The following is a 15,538-nucleotide window of genomic DNA, read 5'->3' as shown; positions in this document are numbered from 1 at the left end:
CTTATATTCATCGAGAGAAATTGACAATTAAATTTATAAATACAGAATTTGGCTTCTGATGGGAGCTGATAATACACACACATGATTAAAAATTGATGAATAAAAAAGAGGTGCAAGTGTGTCCGACTTGGAATAACTGCAAGAGGAGGATAAAAAAAGTAGGGAAATGGCATGGCCATGTAAATATATTTAGGTAATTAGTGGCGTTGTTCCCATGGCTTAAGGAATTTATATCCCTGTAGAAGAAAAATTTGCAAATGCATTCGCTTATGAAATTTACACTGCAGCTCCTTTCAAGCAGAGCCTGCAACCTACTAAGAATTTACATTTCTCACCCTCAACCCCCACACAAGGTACATATAGGGAAAAAATGGAAAAAGTGAAATCAAAGAGGAAAAGATGAAGAAGAAGAAAACGAAGAGGAATTACAAATCACAATCAATCCCTATTCTCTCTCCTACTATGCCAAACCCCAGCTTCCCTCGTCGTTTTATATTAGAAGATGGAAGCCAAATGAAATTGATCAGTGTGGTCTTGCTCTAATCCCAACCAAAATCATGAAAAACATCTCATTTACAGGTTTTCGTGTCAATGAGCCAGCTCCTCACCCCCAACTCCCACAGAAGACTTGTCAATCATCAGCACATCGTACTGTTCATATACTCTTGCACGATTCTCAGCCCACCATTGCTCTGCTTGCTTCTCACTGAACCTCTTCCGACTACATTCACCAATGTAAAGGATAAAAATCAGCTTTTAAAATTGCTAATCATGAAATGATGTACAGTTATCTGAGTAAATCAGAGAAAATATGTAATTGATCAAAACATGAAACACAGGAATATGTAACTAAATTACCATTAGAATGGAAGTGTCACTGACATATGAATAATGCTCGTCAAGGCTTTTTCTTTTATAAATTACCATGTATATTATATCCTACTTTTTCTTTTATAAAAGTATATCATATTTAATATTAACAAATTTCGCACTTGATGTTATGTAAAACGTAAAATGGCGGAAAAACAATGTCTACAAAACACTGCATACCTGAAGCGAACTCTCTTAAGCTCTATTTTACCTCCTGGAAGGGAGGTGAGCGTAATATAAACACCAGGTTCATCTTGCTCGACCCATTCACTTTCACTACGGGATTCACAGTCTTTTGTTCTGCTCCCATTTCTATTTGTTGAATCAGACTGGCTCTGTTTATTGTGACCTGCACTTCGGTTGCTAGCAGTGCCTGATCCATTTGAAAGAATCTGGTTGTTTGATGCAGTTAAATCTGCCTCTGGACTTAATGCTTGAATATTTAATCGGTCAATGGAAGCATAGTTAACATCATTGGAACAAGGATTAGAACCAAAAGAAGAAGCAAGAGACGGTGATTTCACATTCCTAGCAGGTCCTACAGGTAGCCTCTCAGCCATGTCCTTCAACTGCTCAGGACAACAAACAAATAAATATTGGATCAATTAGCCTTGCTATGATACATCCAGTGCAAAACTAGAACAGAGCTATACAAGCTTAAAGATTTTAAAAAATTCGCTATGTCTGGGCATAAAATTGATTAAGGATTGACTGTAACTCTGTAAATGTCACATGTCATGGCTTTACAATTTTATTTTAGGGTCAGTTATAGTTAATTCAGACAATCTCGAATATATTGCTTTGGCTAATAAAAAAAATCCTGGACATAACCGCTGATTTGTTTCATAAAGAAAAATAAAAGGCTTCCACCCATTAAACGTAAAGATTCTTTTTTCGCTATCTTCATGAGTAAGTTTTTCACGGTAACAGTCTAATTTATAATTCAAGAGTTAAAGTTTCAACCTGAGCAGTGAGTGACTTTATTACTTCCTTTGCTGCTTTGCATTTGGCAGTTTCTTCCCCAGCAATTGCTATTGCATCTTTTAGCTGTTTAGTTGTTCTTTCCAGTTCAACTTCTTGGAGTTGGGCCTTCCGAGTCAGGTTTTCCACCTACAAAGGAAAAAAATCATTAGGCACAAACAGAACCAAGTGATTTAAACATTGGAAGTTTAGAAAAGTAAAGGGGAGAAAGGAATGTAGAAAGAATCAGTTGAAGACAACCAAAGTATGTTAAGAGAGATCAGGTATCCTCTATATCAAACAGTCAACCACTTATGAAAGAATAATACTAGATAGGTGATAAGAAACTCTATAATTGATTCATTGAATCCTCCAAAACACAAAATGGGAAAGAAAAGAAAAATATCTACTGACTGTTAACCTTTCTGTTAGATAGAAGTATCACAAACCCTGACTACTTTCAGCTGTGAATTGCTACATGTTCTGCATTGGAATAATACATTAAAACTTACATGGAAATGCTTCATATCTAGCACACACGGAAATCTTATGATCTCCTAGATTTCAAATTGCAATTCATTTCTAGATTATTATAATTAAATACAGCAAGTAACTCACTGATTTGCAATGAATATGCATCTTTCTACATGCGTCCAGGCATAATACTATAATATCACAATAGCATATAACTTCATTCTTGTCTTCATTATCACACATGTTTAGCTCATTTCATCAGACAAATTCACAAAAATTAGCATCAAAACAAATGACCAGTTGTAATACAGATACAGAGCCATTTAAATCCATTTTATCACAATTCTATTAAATTTAAGTGAATATTGACAGTGAGTGCATAAAGCAAGGTACCTGTGATCTTAATTTAATAACCTCCTGACTGAGGCTATCATTAGTCCTCTTAGCATCATCCACAACTATCTTTGGTGATGTAAGACCTCCTAGGGTTGGGGTCGGTGTGGTTGAGCGAGGTGGACTAGGTCGTCTAGATATCGGGGATGTTGCTCGGGAAACAATTCTAGATCCAGGAACAGAAGCAGAGAAAAATTTCTTTGATGATCCAAAAACAGGATTAAAAGATTTAGAAATATTCAATGCTCCCCATTGTGAACCCCCATTTGGAACAGGTGAGACACGGCTGCTGTTGAATTCCAATTTCTTGTTTTTCTTTGAAGATCTGCTTTCCACTTGTTTGAAGGATTCAATTGAAGAAAACCTTGCAAGTTGATTTCGAGATCTAGAATCTAATTTATCATCCTTATCGATTAACTCCAGCGACCCATGATTGACACTTCCTCTTCTGCTCACAGAAGAATGAGACGAAGAATCAGTTTCTACTGTTTTCCTAAGTTTATTAAAACAATTATCACACACACGATACGGTTTGTTGGGGTTTGGTGCCATCGAAGCCTTAAGAGACTTCTTACTGCTACATGAATGGCAAAAAACAAGTCCACAATTATAACAATTGTGGCGTTTTCTTTTGAAATTAAATGGCATACGACAGCCCGAACACATAGACTGGTCAACACCAGAAACCCACTTATGCAGACATATAGCTGCAGTGAAATTAGTTCCACAAGCAATACTTTTGACATCTTTGTCCTTCAGAGCTTCAACTAATGTCGGGGAATTTCTATCATCTGTATCCCCATGGCCTAAACGGCCATTTGCACCCTTTCCCCAGGTGTAAACTTCAGTCCTTGAAGTTAAAACTGCAACGTGATACGCACCACAAGCTATCTCCTCCACAAAACTTTTTGACAATTTCCCTTCAACACGTATTGGTAGCTTCCCATCAGCCTGAGGATTGCCTAATTGGCCATAGACAGGACTGCCCATTGTATAGACATGGCCAGAGGTGGTAAGTGCAACAGTAAGACTATGTCCACAAGCGACCTGACAAAAATTGTGTTCAATGAGGGCAACACAGGTAGGAACAAGTTTTTCTTCCTTACTACCATGCCCAAGTCGCCCTTTGTCTCCATCACCCCAAGTAAACAGCTTCCCTGAAGAGCAGTTGCTAGAACTTGAATTTCCAACCATGACTTCCACGACTGCAGCTGTATGCCAAACACCACACGCAGCCCGCACAGTACGAAGACCCTTGAGGGATTCTACTTCCCTTGGTAATGAAACACTTTTTCGGTCTCCATGACCCAAAGCACCAAATGTTCCATCACCAAAAGTAAATAATTGACCAGCAGATGTCACAACAGCAGTGTGCCATGGTCCACAAGAAATATATGAAACATGTATGCCTTCCAAGGGGCCATTTACTCTCTTTGGTACCCAGTGGCTCACTTGATTTCCATGTCCCAGAAGGCCATAATTGTATGCACCATTACCCCACGTATAAAGATCACCAGAAAGCGTCACAGCACATGTGTGATATTCCCCACAAGCTACAAGTTCAATATTTGTATTACTTAGAGCATCTATAAGCTTTGGATGGAGAACATCAGAGTCAACACCATGCCCAAGTCTGCCACCTGATTCCTCTCCCCAAGAGAAAATTTCACCTTGTTTGGTCACTAGGGCCGCATGTCGTCCACCGCAAGCAATATTCTGCACATCAAGAACTACTGCAGATTCCAAGGCTTTCGGAAATAGAGAATCCATTTTCACACCCAAACAACTCCCAACTCGTTGATTCCCACCACCCAGAACACCATCACCTGTGCCTTCCCCCCAAATAAAAACATCCCCTAGAGCATCACCATCATCATGACCAGAACCTTGGCTAGAGGTGCTAACGGCACTTGATAGACTAACTCTAAAAGCATCCATACCCATTGTCTTCATGTGACCATGCATGCTGTCTGATCCTCCAGACGACACAGAATGTACTGAAGCACTGGCAGAATCTGGAGGATAGAAAGCCTTTTGAGGGACAGCATACAAAACCACATCCAATGCTTTATCCAAACCATTCTTAGGGGGACTCTCATATGGGCTATGAAGGCGTAGGTGATCCCCACTATCCTGAATAGAACAAACAAATATTCTCTTAATAAACATTTTCAACTGCCATTGAGAGGGTGAAAAAATAGGAGAGAGACGATATGTTAATACCTTTTTCAGGCTTTCATTACTGCCAAAGGGAGAATTTAACGGAGAACTTCTTCTTGTGTAGGTTCGAGGACTATTAGCCTCAGACGGAATACCTTCACTTCTTGACTCTGTTCTCCACTTCCGGTGATGGCTACGGGAAATCAATGCTTTCAAACCACTGAACCAGACTTCAGCTTCATCTTTATCCTTGCATATCTAGTAGAAAATGATCAAACCATCAGACTGCTAAAAAAACTTATTGATACTGTTCACAAAATCAATAACATCTGTACAAGTAAAACAACAGGACTACTGCAGAAAAAAAATCCAAAGGGAGAAGAATGAAGAAATTCGTACCAAGTCCAGTGACCTATCATTGTAGATAAGAGAGAATGACTGGTATTCTTTCTCAGGTCGTGGATATCTTTGAAAGATAGGCTGAAAAGAGTAGGGCCATCTTTTATCAATCATAACAGAGAACCTTATCACTTGAAAAGAATTCACGGTAGATGCTGAAAGTTAAAAAGGCATGAGTAATGTCTTTGGATTTAAATGCCAACTTATTAGAATAGGACACTGAAACAGCAAACATCATGTTCCTTAAAGCAAAACACAATCTAATAGTTACCACAAACAAGTATATTGTAAACTATTCATGACACTAAAGAAACAAAACCTTTTACTGTAGATGGATAATGAAATAGATCATATTTAGAAATCTTGGTGGTCACACTCACATCACAAGTGCATATAGATATAGGTGACATAAACTGTATTAGTCATACAAACATCAAATTGAACAGAACTATCTTATAACTGGCTATCTCAACATGGTAAGGCACTGTTGGCTAAATCTAAAGAAGCAAAACGATGTAATGATTTTCATTTCAACTTAAAAACTTACTGTGCGTTGTCCAGATATAATTCTAGAGACATGACTCAGTTTGAGGTGTTTCTCTTCTTTCCCTGAGAACCATATCAAAACAGATTCATCCTGAAAAAAAAAATAGAGGAATCAAATTTTAACTTTTGGTTACTGGAAAACATCTAAAAAAATAACATAAGTAAACCACAAACAAGATTATGGGAATAACAAAGTCGTACATACTTTCAAACCATGAAATGGCATGAAAGTGATTCCGTAAATGGCACAAGAGTTTGATATGGCATGGTGGTCAATAAGGTACCATGGATGCTTACGTTCAAACTCTAGACATGTGGATTAGAGTGCTTGCTTTAACAAGATTTGGCATGTTTTTGAAGGTCACCCTCCAATTTTTTGAAGTCAAATATTGGCACAATGATGTCATAAGCAAATAAAATTAATTTCGTGTGGAACAGAAGTTGTATCCCACTATACACTAATAAATGCATGTTAAGCTCAATGCCATAATCGTTGTGACTTTATCAAAACTTCGTAACATTACTGCAAACCCGCTGAGAAACCTAATCTTAAGCTAAACTAATTAATGTGAGCAGTTGATTGATCTTTCTTTAATATTTGTAATTTTTCTAGTAGTCCATGAAGTATTCGGATCTCTTAATTTTCACTGTCTAGTCTGTTTCAAGGTCCCCTACAATCACTTCGAATAAATATTTTCACCACTATTTAACAATAAATAAATACAAAATAAAAGGTAGAAGACCAAGGATTTTATATATGCCAAATACAATTCTTTGAAGAAAAGAATTGTTGACACACTTTAACAAGGATTCGTTTTAATTTACAAAATAAGAGTACAAACTCACATTGGAAAGACGAAAGGGACAAAACTTGGGTTTTCCCCTTCTTCCATACTTGAGCAAGCAAGCCCCTTTCTTTAAAGCAGTAATGGCCTGCCAATCAGATCAATAAAGGATTTCAGCCAGCGTTATAGAATATCTGAAGATACAAGAAGACTTATAACATAGAGAAATCACTAAGCATAGCACATGGAAATCATTACTGAAAAGCACCAAGAGCAGCCAGCTAAAGTCCAAAACTCAACATAAAGAGCAACGACTGACTGAATGCTATCGCAAAATTTACTACAACGAGGCCGTATAAAAGAGCACATCCAACTCTTTTGTCATTTAGTCAATATAATAGTCAAACATCATATTTTAGAGCCATATAAAACAGCATTTACCTTGTCTTCCTATGGCAGAACATGGTAACAAACACCCAAATAATCCATAAAAGTTAACAATGATCAATTGGAAAGCCCCATAAATAGTAATATTAGTGAAACAAATTCAAGAAATAACTAATCTAATAATCACATAGTCAAATATATAATTATTTAGCCCGCAAAAATAAGTAATCAAATCTTTGAACACGACACACTCGTTACTCTCAAATTTGAATTAAAAGAAGCAAACTCAAAGTAACAGATCAAAACCACCAAGATTTTTCACTACCAATTATAAACTAGCTTGACCTGATGATACAGTCCTAGCTGGCAGTCAACCAAGCGAACCATAGACATTCATCAACATTAGCCGTAATTCTAAGTTCCTAGCGAAATGAAGCTAATTATCTATTCCCTCCCTCACCCTAAAGTTCCAATGCCACCACAAACAGAAAATAAGAACATTGCCACCACTGTACAACGCACGCACAGCACAGATTAACAAAATCTAAAAGCAAACAGTACTCCAAAATAAAATTCAAAGCACAACGTTACAGAGAAAAGTTTCCAAGGAAATGGACAAAAAAAAAACATATTATATACCTGCTCAATGTCTCTTTCCACAGGGCCGGTTCTGCTAAGATCCGAAGCCATTCTGCCAGTCCGCGAAATCACGCAAAAACAAAACCAAAAAACGCAAAAGAAAAAAAAAACACAAACAGCACTAATTAGAAACTTTCACTTTCTCCTCAAATCCAAACACTAATCTTTTACATTCACCAGTTCTCGTACCCGAACCCTTCCATTCATCAATTCACACACTAAAACCCTCGCTCCAACAGCTCCGAGCCTCCTCCAGGACGCGAATCCACCATAATTACAGCTCCATCTCGCACTCACTCAATTGAAGCTTTGCTCCGCAGCTGCGTGCGGCGCAGGACCCACTCTAGCGTTCTCTGACGCGGCGATTGCACCGGGGCAAGGCACTAGGTTGCACCGGAAGACGCCGATCGAGGAACTACGGCGACTCTCGGCGGATTCCGGTGACGGTGAGGTCGGCGAGCTCGCGGCAAGGAAGTGCGCGTAAACGGAATGGGAGAATCTAGGGAAGTATGATCTGCAAAATCAGTTGCAGATGAGAGAGAGAGAAGTGAGAGGGAGCTAGAGAGAGAACCTGAGGTTTTAGAGAGAGAAAGCGAAGGAGAATTATAAAAAGCATAGAAAAAGAAACACAGTGTACGTCTATGGCTGAGGAATGAGTGAGTGTGTGTGTGTGTGAGAGAGAGAGAGAGAGCTCAAAACTGAAGCAAGCTACATTCATTTTTTTAAAAATTGAAAAAACTAAAAAAGTTAAAGGGATTAAAAATCACCCTAAATTTAGCCATAATTTACGACTTTGCCATTACGCTACGCTTTTTCTTTTCGGGAAATGCTTTAAAAATTAATAATAATTTGTTTGGTTCATTTCCATGTCAAGAATATAAACTAAAATAGAAACCGAAAATAATTTTGAATCATTAATTAATATTTTAAGAAATATATATATGGTCCTGGTTGAGTCAATATTGTGTGCATGAGTACTTAAAAAGATAATTTTAAATAATTAAATAAATAAAAAGGTAGCTTAGAAAAGGTGATTTTAATACAATACATGTGAATATAATTGCAGTGCCGAAAATGCCGGAATGACTTTGTCCTGTTTGGGTGGAATATGATTAATCTTGTAATAATAATATTATTCTTTTATTATGTATTTGGATAACATAACACTCACTGTAATACTGTATTTTTATTTAGTGTCTGTGTTTATATTTAATGATTAACATGAGATCACAATAATTTTTTTTATTTATCATAAAAGAATTTATTTATTTTTATGACGCGTGTTATCAATAATAGTAGTAAATAAAAGAATAAAAAAAACATCAAATTTATGAAGAAAAAAAACTGAGAAATCAAATAAATTACATGTTAATATAATTTAATTGTTAGTAAAAAAATAAATAAATAAGATATTATATGACAATTTACGATATTTTACTGTATTAATTGTTGTTTCTATTAATGAGTAAAATTGTAACCAACCTACTAGAATTGTCATGTCAAAAATAATGGCCAACCTACTAGAATTATATGCGCATGTACTCCTAACCAAAGTTTATACCACGATGCAAATAAAAACATGTGTGTACGAATACAAGTTGAAAATATATATTTTCAAAGCATGGATAATAGATTGGTCAAATTGTCATATTTTGTGCTAAGGTATGTTTCAAAACACATAAAATAATCTAAGATAATAATAATAATAAAGTTATGAATATAGTTAATTTGAACAAAATATTTAATTCATGTTCATTGTTATCAAATGCACTAAAGTTCATATAATCTTCTGTAAAATTCAACAACTTAATAAAGTTATATCAACTTTAAACATGTAAAATTAAAATTTTATATAAATATATTCTAATATATACTTTGTTATCAAATTATTGAGTGCATATATTGATGTAATTTATGTATCTTTTAATAGACTAATTTATGAAAAGATTTTCTATTAATTCTTCATCACCACAATAGTCTCATTTATACCATCTAAGTTATAATAAACTATTAACAAATACTTTTTTTTATATTTTATGATTAAATATTTAAGTTATACTCAATACAAATTATCTTACTTAATATTTTATGATTAATTAACTTTTAAATGATAGTTTAATTGAAATGTCAAAGTTCATGATTATATTTATATGAATAGTATTATGATGTACTACACAACAATATAACATTTAAATATATACCAAAAGAAAACACTCCTGAAAATAAATAAATATAAAGGATTTTCCTCATTAATTGTCATGACTAATTCAATTTTTTTTGTCCAAAACGTTACTTAAGTAAGATCACTTTGAAGCTTGAAATAGAACTCAAAAGTTTGAAATAATTATTTTAAGCGGAGTATCTCTTCACATAAAATAGATTACTTAAGTCACAATTTATTAAAATTAATGAATTTCTTGTAAATTACTCATATTTTATTTTATAATATCTTACAATTTATTACTTATTTGAGTAAAATCCATATGTAAATATATCGATAAATAAATAATATTCTTCTGATAAAGGGTTTCATGACATATTGTCGTCGTATTAGATATAAATAATTTAAAAAAAAGAGATATATTAATTTATTACCCATACAAATCAATTTATCAAAATAAAAATATATATTGTATTAAAATATATATAATAAATGCAAAGAATCAACATAAAGAGTCCATATAAATTCTAATGTTGTTTATGATGAATTAATTAGTAGTATTGACTAAACATATTTAATACAAATATTTTAAAAGATATTGATTATAATTAACTATTTTAATTTTAATATTATAAGATACATAATTAAATATCTTTGTAATATTTGATCGTGAATATGATCCAATTTATTATTGAGAACACTGATGATTTTAAATGGTTTTACAACAAATAAATATGGAACATATTTTTATATATAATAAGAATTATGATTTGTTTATTTATACAATAACACGTAATGTGGTGAAAGATAACACATTATACCCTCGTTAGATTTAAACCTCACTTACTTAAGATTTAAATTTTAAATTAAAAATGAAAACAACCAATGATATTAGAAAAAAAATACAAATATCATAATAAAAGAATAAAAAAAAGTATTAAATATAGTAGCAGCAATGTTGAATGAGGAATTTATAAATAAATATACTCATTGTGTGAAGTTCGCAGCTTAACGTAAAAAAATAAAAAAACAAATAATTTCTAAAAACGTTCTCCTTAATTTCTAAAAACAAATTATCCTTTTAGAATAAATATATTCAAAACTATAAGATGAAAATAAATGAAAAATACTTGATTAAAACATGGACAATCAAGACAACATCACATAATAATCATGGAAAATAAAAACAAAGTACAACTAAACCTATTAAAATCAAGGTTGAATATAATGATAAATTCAAATAATAATTTAAAAATAGAAAAATATATTTTTATTTTCAAAATTATTGTTGTTATTATTAGTATTATTGTATATTTAATATTTTAAAATTGAAAAAAAAAAGAGTTTGATTTTGGGATACTAATAATTAAAAAAATTGTACATTTTCAATTAATTAAAAATTACCATACACACGATTTTTAAAATAATTATTATACAAATTAATAATACATTTTAATTGAATTTCCATTTAATTTAAATTTAACTTAAGATTTAAAATTTTTGATACAATTGAAAATACTAATTATTTGTTTAAGTTTGAAAATTGTAAAATGCATAAATACTCTATAATTATATGTACTGAAAAGTTATCACCGTAAATTATTATTTGTGTTCATCCTTCCTTTACCATGTTCCGGAATTTATTTATTTTTTCTTTCTCTGAAAAAATGTGTGAAGAAAATGCATGTACAATGAATCAGTAACACATTAACACTTGAAACATTGAAACATCATCGTCTAACAAGTAGAGCTATCAGAGATGCAACTATCAATTCCAATTTTCATGTCTCACTTTTGGTGTGACAAACCAAACTTACTAAAATTTATGAATTTTAAATATTTGAAAATTTTAAGGTTGTTGTATTTGAATATTTTTCATCCTTATCGTGACAGTGCTCTAATATTTTTTTTTATTATTTAAACAATTAAGTCTACATCTAGATGATTCCACTTACTTGATTTTGATTTAGATAAAAAAAAGTAGTGAAATTATTGTGAAGTTATTTTTTACTTTTTTAATAAATTTTATCATACAAAGTTAAAAATCAATTTTTACATGCTGATGTAGAGGCTAGAGTTTTAAATTTAAATTGAATATTATAATATTTATTTTCATGAAAAACAAAATACTGGTATATAATTCTACATTTATATTTAAGTAAAAAAAATTAATTTTTATCCGCATACTTGTTAAATACACAAGTACTCGTATTCTATACTGATTATTCAAGCTTTACGTACACGTAAAGTTAATAATTTAATTAAGTGATATCACTAAATTAAAAATATATCGTTAGATCGTCAAGACAAGATTTTGAGAAGCGTTATTGAAACATAATATGAATTATATTCAAACATAGGTTATAATCAAATAACATTAAAAATTTAATAATTTTACAAAATCATTTTCAGAAGTAACGTTTAATATTTGACTTTTTAACGACGTCGGAGTAAATAAATAATAGGTTTAAATATCTTTTTGGTACTCATTTTCGTAGTGTTTGTTGTGGATGGTCCTTATTTTGACAAAATGTTTAAAATGATCCTCATTCTTACCGAATATTTCAAATGGTCCTCATTTTCGCAATTCGTGTTTTATTTAATTTTTTTCTGTAATGTCGTTTAAAACATTAACGAAACATTGTATAGTTAGCGCGGTTTGTACAGGTGGCACGGTTATGTACAATACACATAACACACCTTAATACAAACCGTGCTAACTATACAATGTTTCGTTAATGATTTAAACGACGTTACAGAAAAAGATCAAATAAAACACGAATTGCGAAAATGATGATCATTTTAAACATTCGGTGAAAATGATGATCATTTTAAACATTCTATCAAAATGAAGATCATCCGCAACAAACACTACGAAAATAATGATCAAAACGGTATTTAAACCTAAATAATATAATATTTTAAAACAACTTTTCCAGCACAAATATTGTATTCTGAATTGAAACCATGTTCACATGTCCTTAACACTTCACATGCATTTTTTAATATTTAATAAAAATATACACTTTTTAATATTATGTGTTATTTGTTTTTACATGCAAATAGTTTTTAAGTTTGAACAATTCATTTGTTGGTTTTTAAAAGCTTCATTAATAAAACACAACCTTATTAAACTACTGTTCTGTGATTATACTTTATGTGATAAATATGATGAGTTGACACAGTTAATTCATAAAAGAGGCAAGTTAGATAATTCAAAAAATTTAGACACTAATCTCATATGAACTAAAGTGATTAACATGTTTCTTTTATATATATATATATATATATATATATTAACTTTTATATGCGGGAATCTATGATTAAAAATACAAATTTTAATGAAATTTATTTAGAGACGAGTTAGTTTTATTTATTTTTTTAATTATTTAGGTTGTACGCTAAATGTAGTAAGCATAAAATGTTTTAGTTTACTTTAGATCAGAAATTTATATTTTTAACTCGGTATATTTTGTTAACTATCAACTTAATAAACAAGACATATAATTCGCCATTAAGGATGTGTAATATTTTCAGTATAAAAATTATATTTAAACAAATAAATTTAAAATAATTATTTTTGTAAAATATGTTTATTGAAATACGTTGACATGGTACAAAATTTACAATTTTGAATTCTAAAAAAATCTTTAAATTATAAAAATAAGAAAATATTTCTAAAATATTAAAAATATTAAGATTTAAATAAGACTAATAAAGTGTGAATTCTATAAAACTATTTTATTAAACAATAATAATATTAACATCAAGTGAAACAATAAACATGAGATGTGTGTATTGGAAACAAAATATATAATGTGATATAATGAAAGTAACATAAAATAAAGTGTGACCTTGAGCTTATATAAAGAGTGAAAGCACAATGAGAGGTTGTTATCATAAATCTCACCTTGGTCCCATTACTTTTTTGAATTAATTAAGTTGGGTTGCTTTCACCATTCTTTCATGAGATGAGCTTCATGTGTGTCAAGTTATTTATCTCCACACACATCACAAGCAAGCAACTAAAGTGAAGAAACTAAGAAAATATGAAAAATCTTGCAGTGGAAACATTTAGAAACCACCAATGACATTGAGGGAAGAAATGAGTAACTACCAAAACTAAGTAAAAAAAATTCTATTTTTTTTTTAATATTATTCTTCTGCTAACATTTTAAATTGTTATGGTACACTGTATTACTTATACATAGACAAGAACAATTTAAGAGTTTAGAATACCTAAAACAACCTGTATAATGAATTTTTTTATCATAATTTTATTTTTTTGGATTTTTTTTCTTAAAGACCAGTAATTAGTACTAAAAAAATTAGACTTTTATTCTTGAAGGCCTAAAATAATTAATACTAAGGAAAATATGAGACATTTTTTTTTCTTGAAGGCCTAAAGCAATTAATATAAATTGTTTTTTAAAGCCTATTTTTTTAGACCTAAAACAAGTATTTCGTATATTTCGTTCATTTCGATCGTGAGCCGGTTTTATTTAAATATTAAGACGAATAACAGATTAAATATATGTTTATCTCTTTAATCATTTTAAAATAAAAATATTTTAAATTTTAAAATAAACAATACTTCAAATACAATAATTAATCATAACAATATTATCTCGATCGATAAAAAACCAATCGATAAAAAATTGTATGATATCCTTGGCAATGGCACTTGTCCCTCCAACCCTTGTGAGTGATTGAGACCAACACAAGTGTCCACTCCTCTCCTACACTTTTTTGGAAAAGTTGCCCTTAGCCACAACTCAAACTTCATGGTCCCCTATACCTACCTCAAGTGCTTCTAATTGTCCACACTTCATTCATATATATCAGTTTTTTCATCCATTTAATATTCTCCTATCAACACTTTTTCAACCTAATTTTCTCTATCAAAAATATTATATTTATAGATATTTATGACAAAACTTCTCCATCGATAGAACAAAATGAAACCACCTATTCGATAAACTAAATCTTACTTTGTTTATATGTAAGTTTATTTTATATGAATTCCAATAGAAGTAAAGATTTGTTACTTTTGAAATTAAAAAAAAAAAAAAACTTTTAAGCTTTTCTCAAGTTTGAATAAAATTACAACAGGCTTGGACCATCTTGCCTTTAACCCACATGAACAAAAAGGTTTGGTCACGAAATCTATTATTATGTTGAAAGGATATTGCGTATAGAATTTGGAATGTTTTAATTAGTATATAAGACCAAATTTAAATAATTTTAAATTTATCTTTAAATGATTTGATATTGTTAATAACTTTGGTGTTATTCTCTATTTTTTTTTCTTTCTATTGAACATTAAAATGCACTATATTAGTATTTTAAATATTTTTTAAATATATTTTAAAATATTAAAATTAGTGATAATTAATATATATTATGAAGGTACAGTAGAGGAATAACACATAAAAACTCAATAAAAAATTCAAATTCAACTTTGGTTCGAATTTCACAAGCTAAATCACGGTCACTTATTAGTGTATTAAGAACCATAATTAGTAGTATTAATCAGCAAGATATTATAAAAAAATATTAAAAAGTTGAAAAGCAATTAGAAATGATTTCTTTTGCAGATTTTTTATATCTATTTATTTTGAACTATTTGATTTTGATTAATTAATAGTCGAAGTCGAGCTGAACTACTAACTATATTTGAATATAACACTATAAATTTAAAATGAACTAATAGCCAATAAATATGTTTTGTAAAAGCTTTTTGTGTGATGTATATATATTTTAC

At 30.9% G+C, this 15,538-nt stretch overlaps 1 protein-coding gene across 3 annotated transcripts; it reads right to left on the bottom strand.

Moving 5' to 3' along the window:
- Positions 1–159: 159 nt before the first annotated feature.
- LOC114193506 (PH, RCC1 and FYVE domains-containing protein 1-like) lies at positions 160–8,343 on the bottom strand. Of its 3 annotated transcripts, XM_028083333.2 has the most exons (11): positions 8,251–8,343; positions 7,803–8,127; positions 7,614–7,665; positions 6,649–6,735; positions 5,804–5,893; positions 5,257–5,337; positions 4,921–5,115; positions 2,698–4,830; positions 1,834–1,980; positions 1,051–1,439; positions 160–721 (listed from the first exon to the last, which is right to left on the bottom strand). In XM_028083333.2, the coding sequence occupies exons 2-11, from the start codon at positions 7,814–7,816 to the stop codon at positions 589–591; spliced, it is 3,321 nt and encodes a 1,106-aa protein (XP_027939134.1). In that variant the 5' UTR covers positions 7,817–8,127; positions 8,251–8,343; the 3' UTR covers positions 160–588. The 3 variants fall into 3 exon arrangements, with proteins under 3 accessions (XP_027939134.1, XP_085521700.1, XP_027939135.1); XM_085665574.1 differs by having other exon boundaries at positions 7,803–8,297; XM_028083334.2 differs by lacking the exons at positions 7,803–8,127; positions 8,251–8,343 and having other exon boundaries at positions 5,257–5,411; positions 7,614–7,666.
- Positions 8,344–15,538: the final 7,195 nt, after the last annotated feature.

This window comes from Vigna unguiculata, chromosome 8 (genome assembly GCF_037176805.1).
Source record: "Vigna unguiculata cultivar grain cowpea cultivar isolate G323 ecotype 2 chromosome 8, ASM3717680v1, whole genome shotgun sequence".
In the NCBI taxonomy this organism is placed as follows: Eukaryota; Viridiplantae; Streptophyta; class Magnoliopsida; order Fabales; family Fabaceae; genus Vigna; species Vigna unguiculata.
The sequence above is the reverse complement of the archived record's forward strand: the minus strand, read 5'-3'. Positions and strand labels throughout refer to the sequence as shown.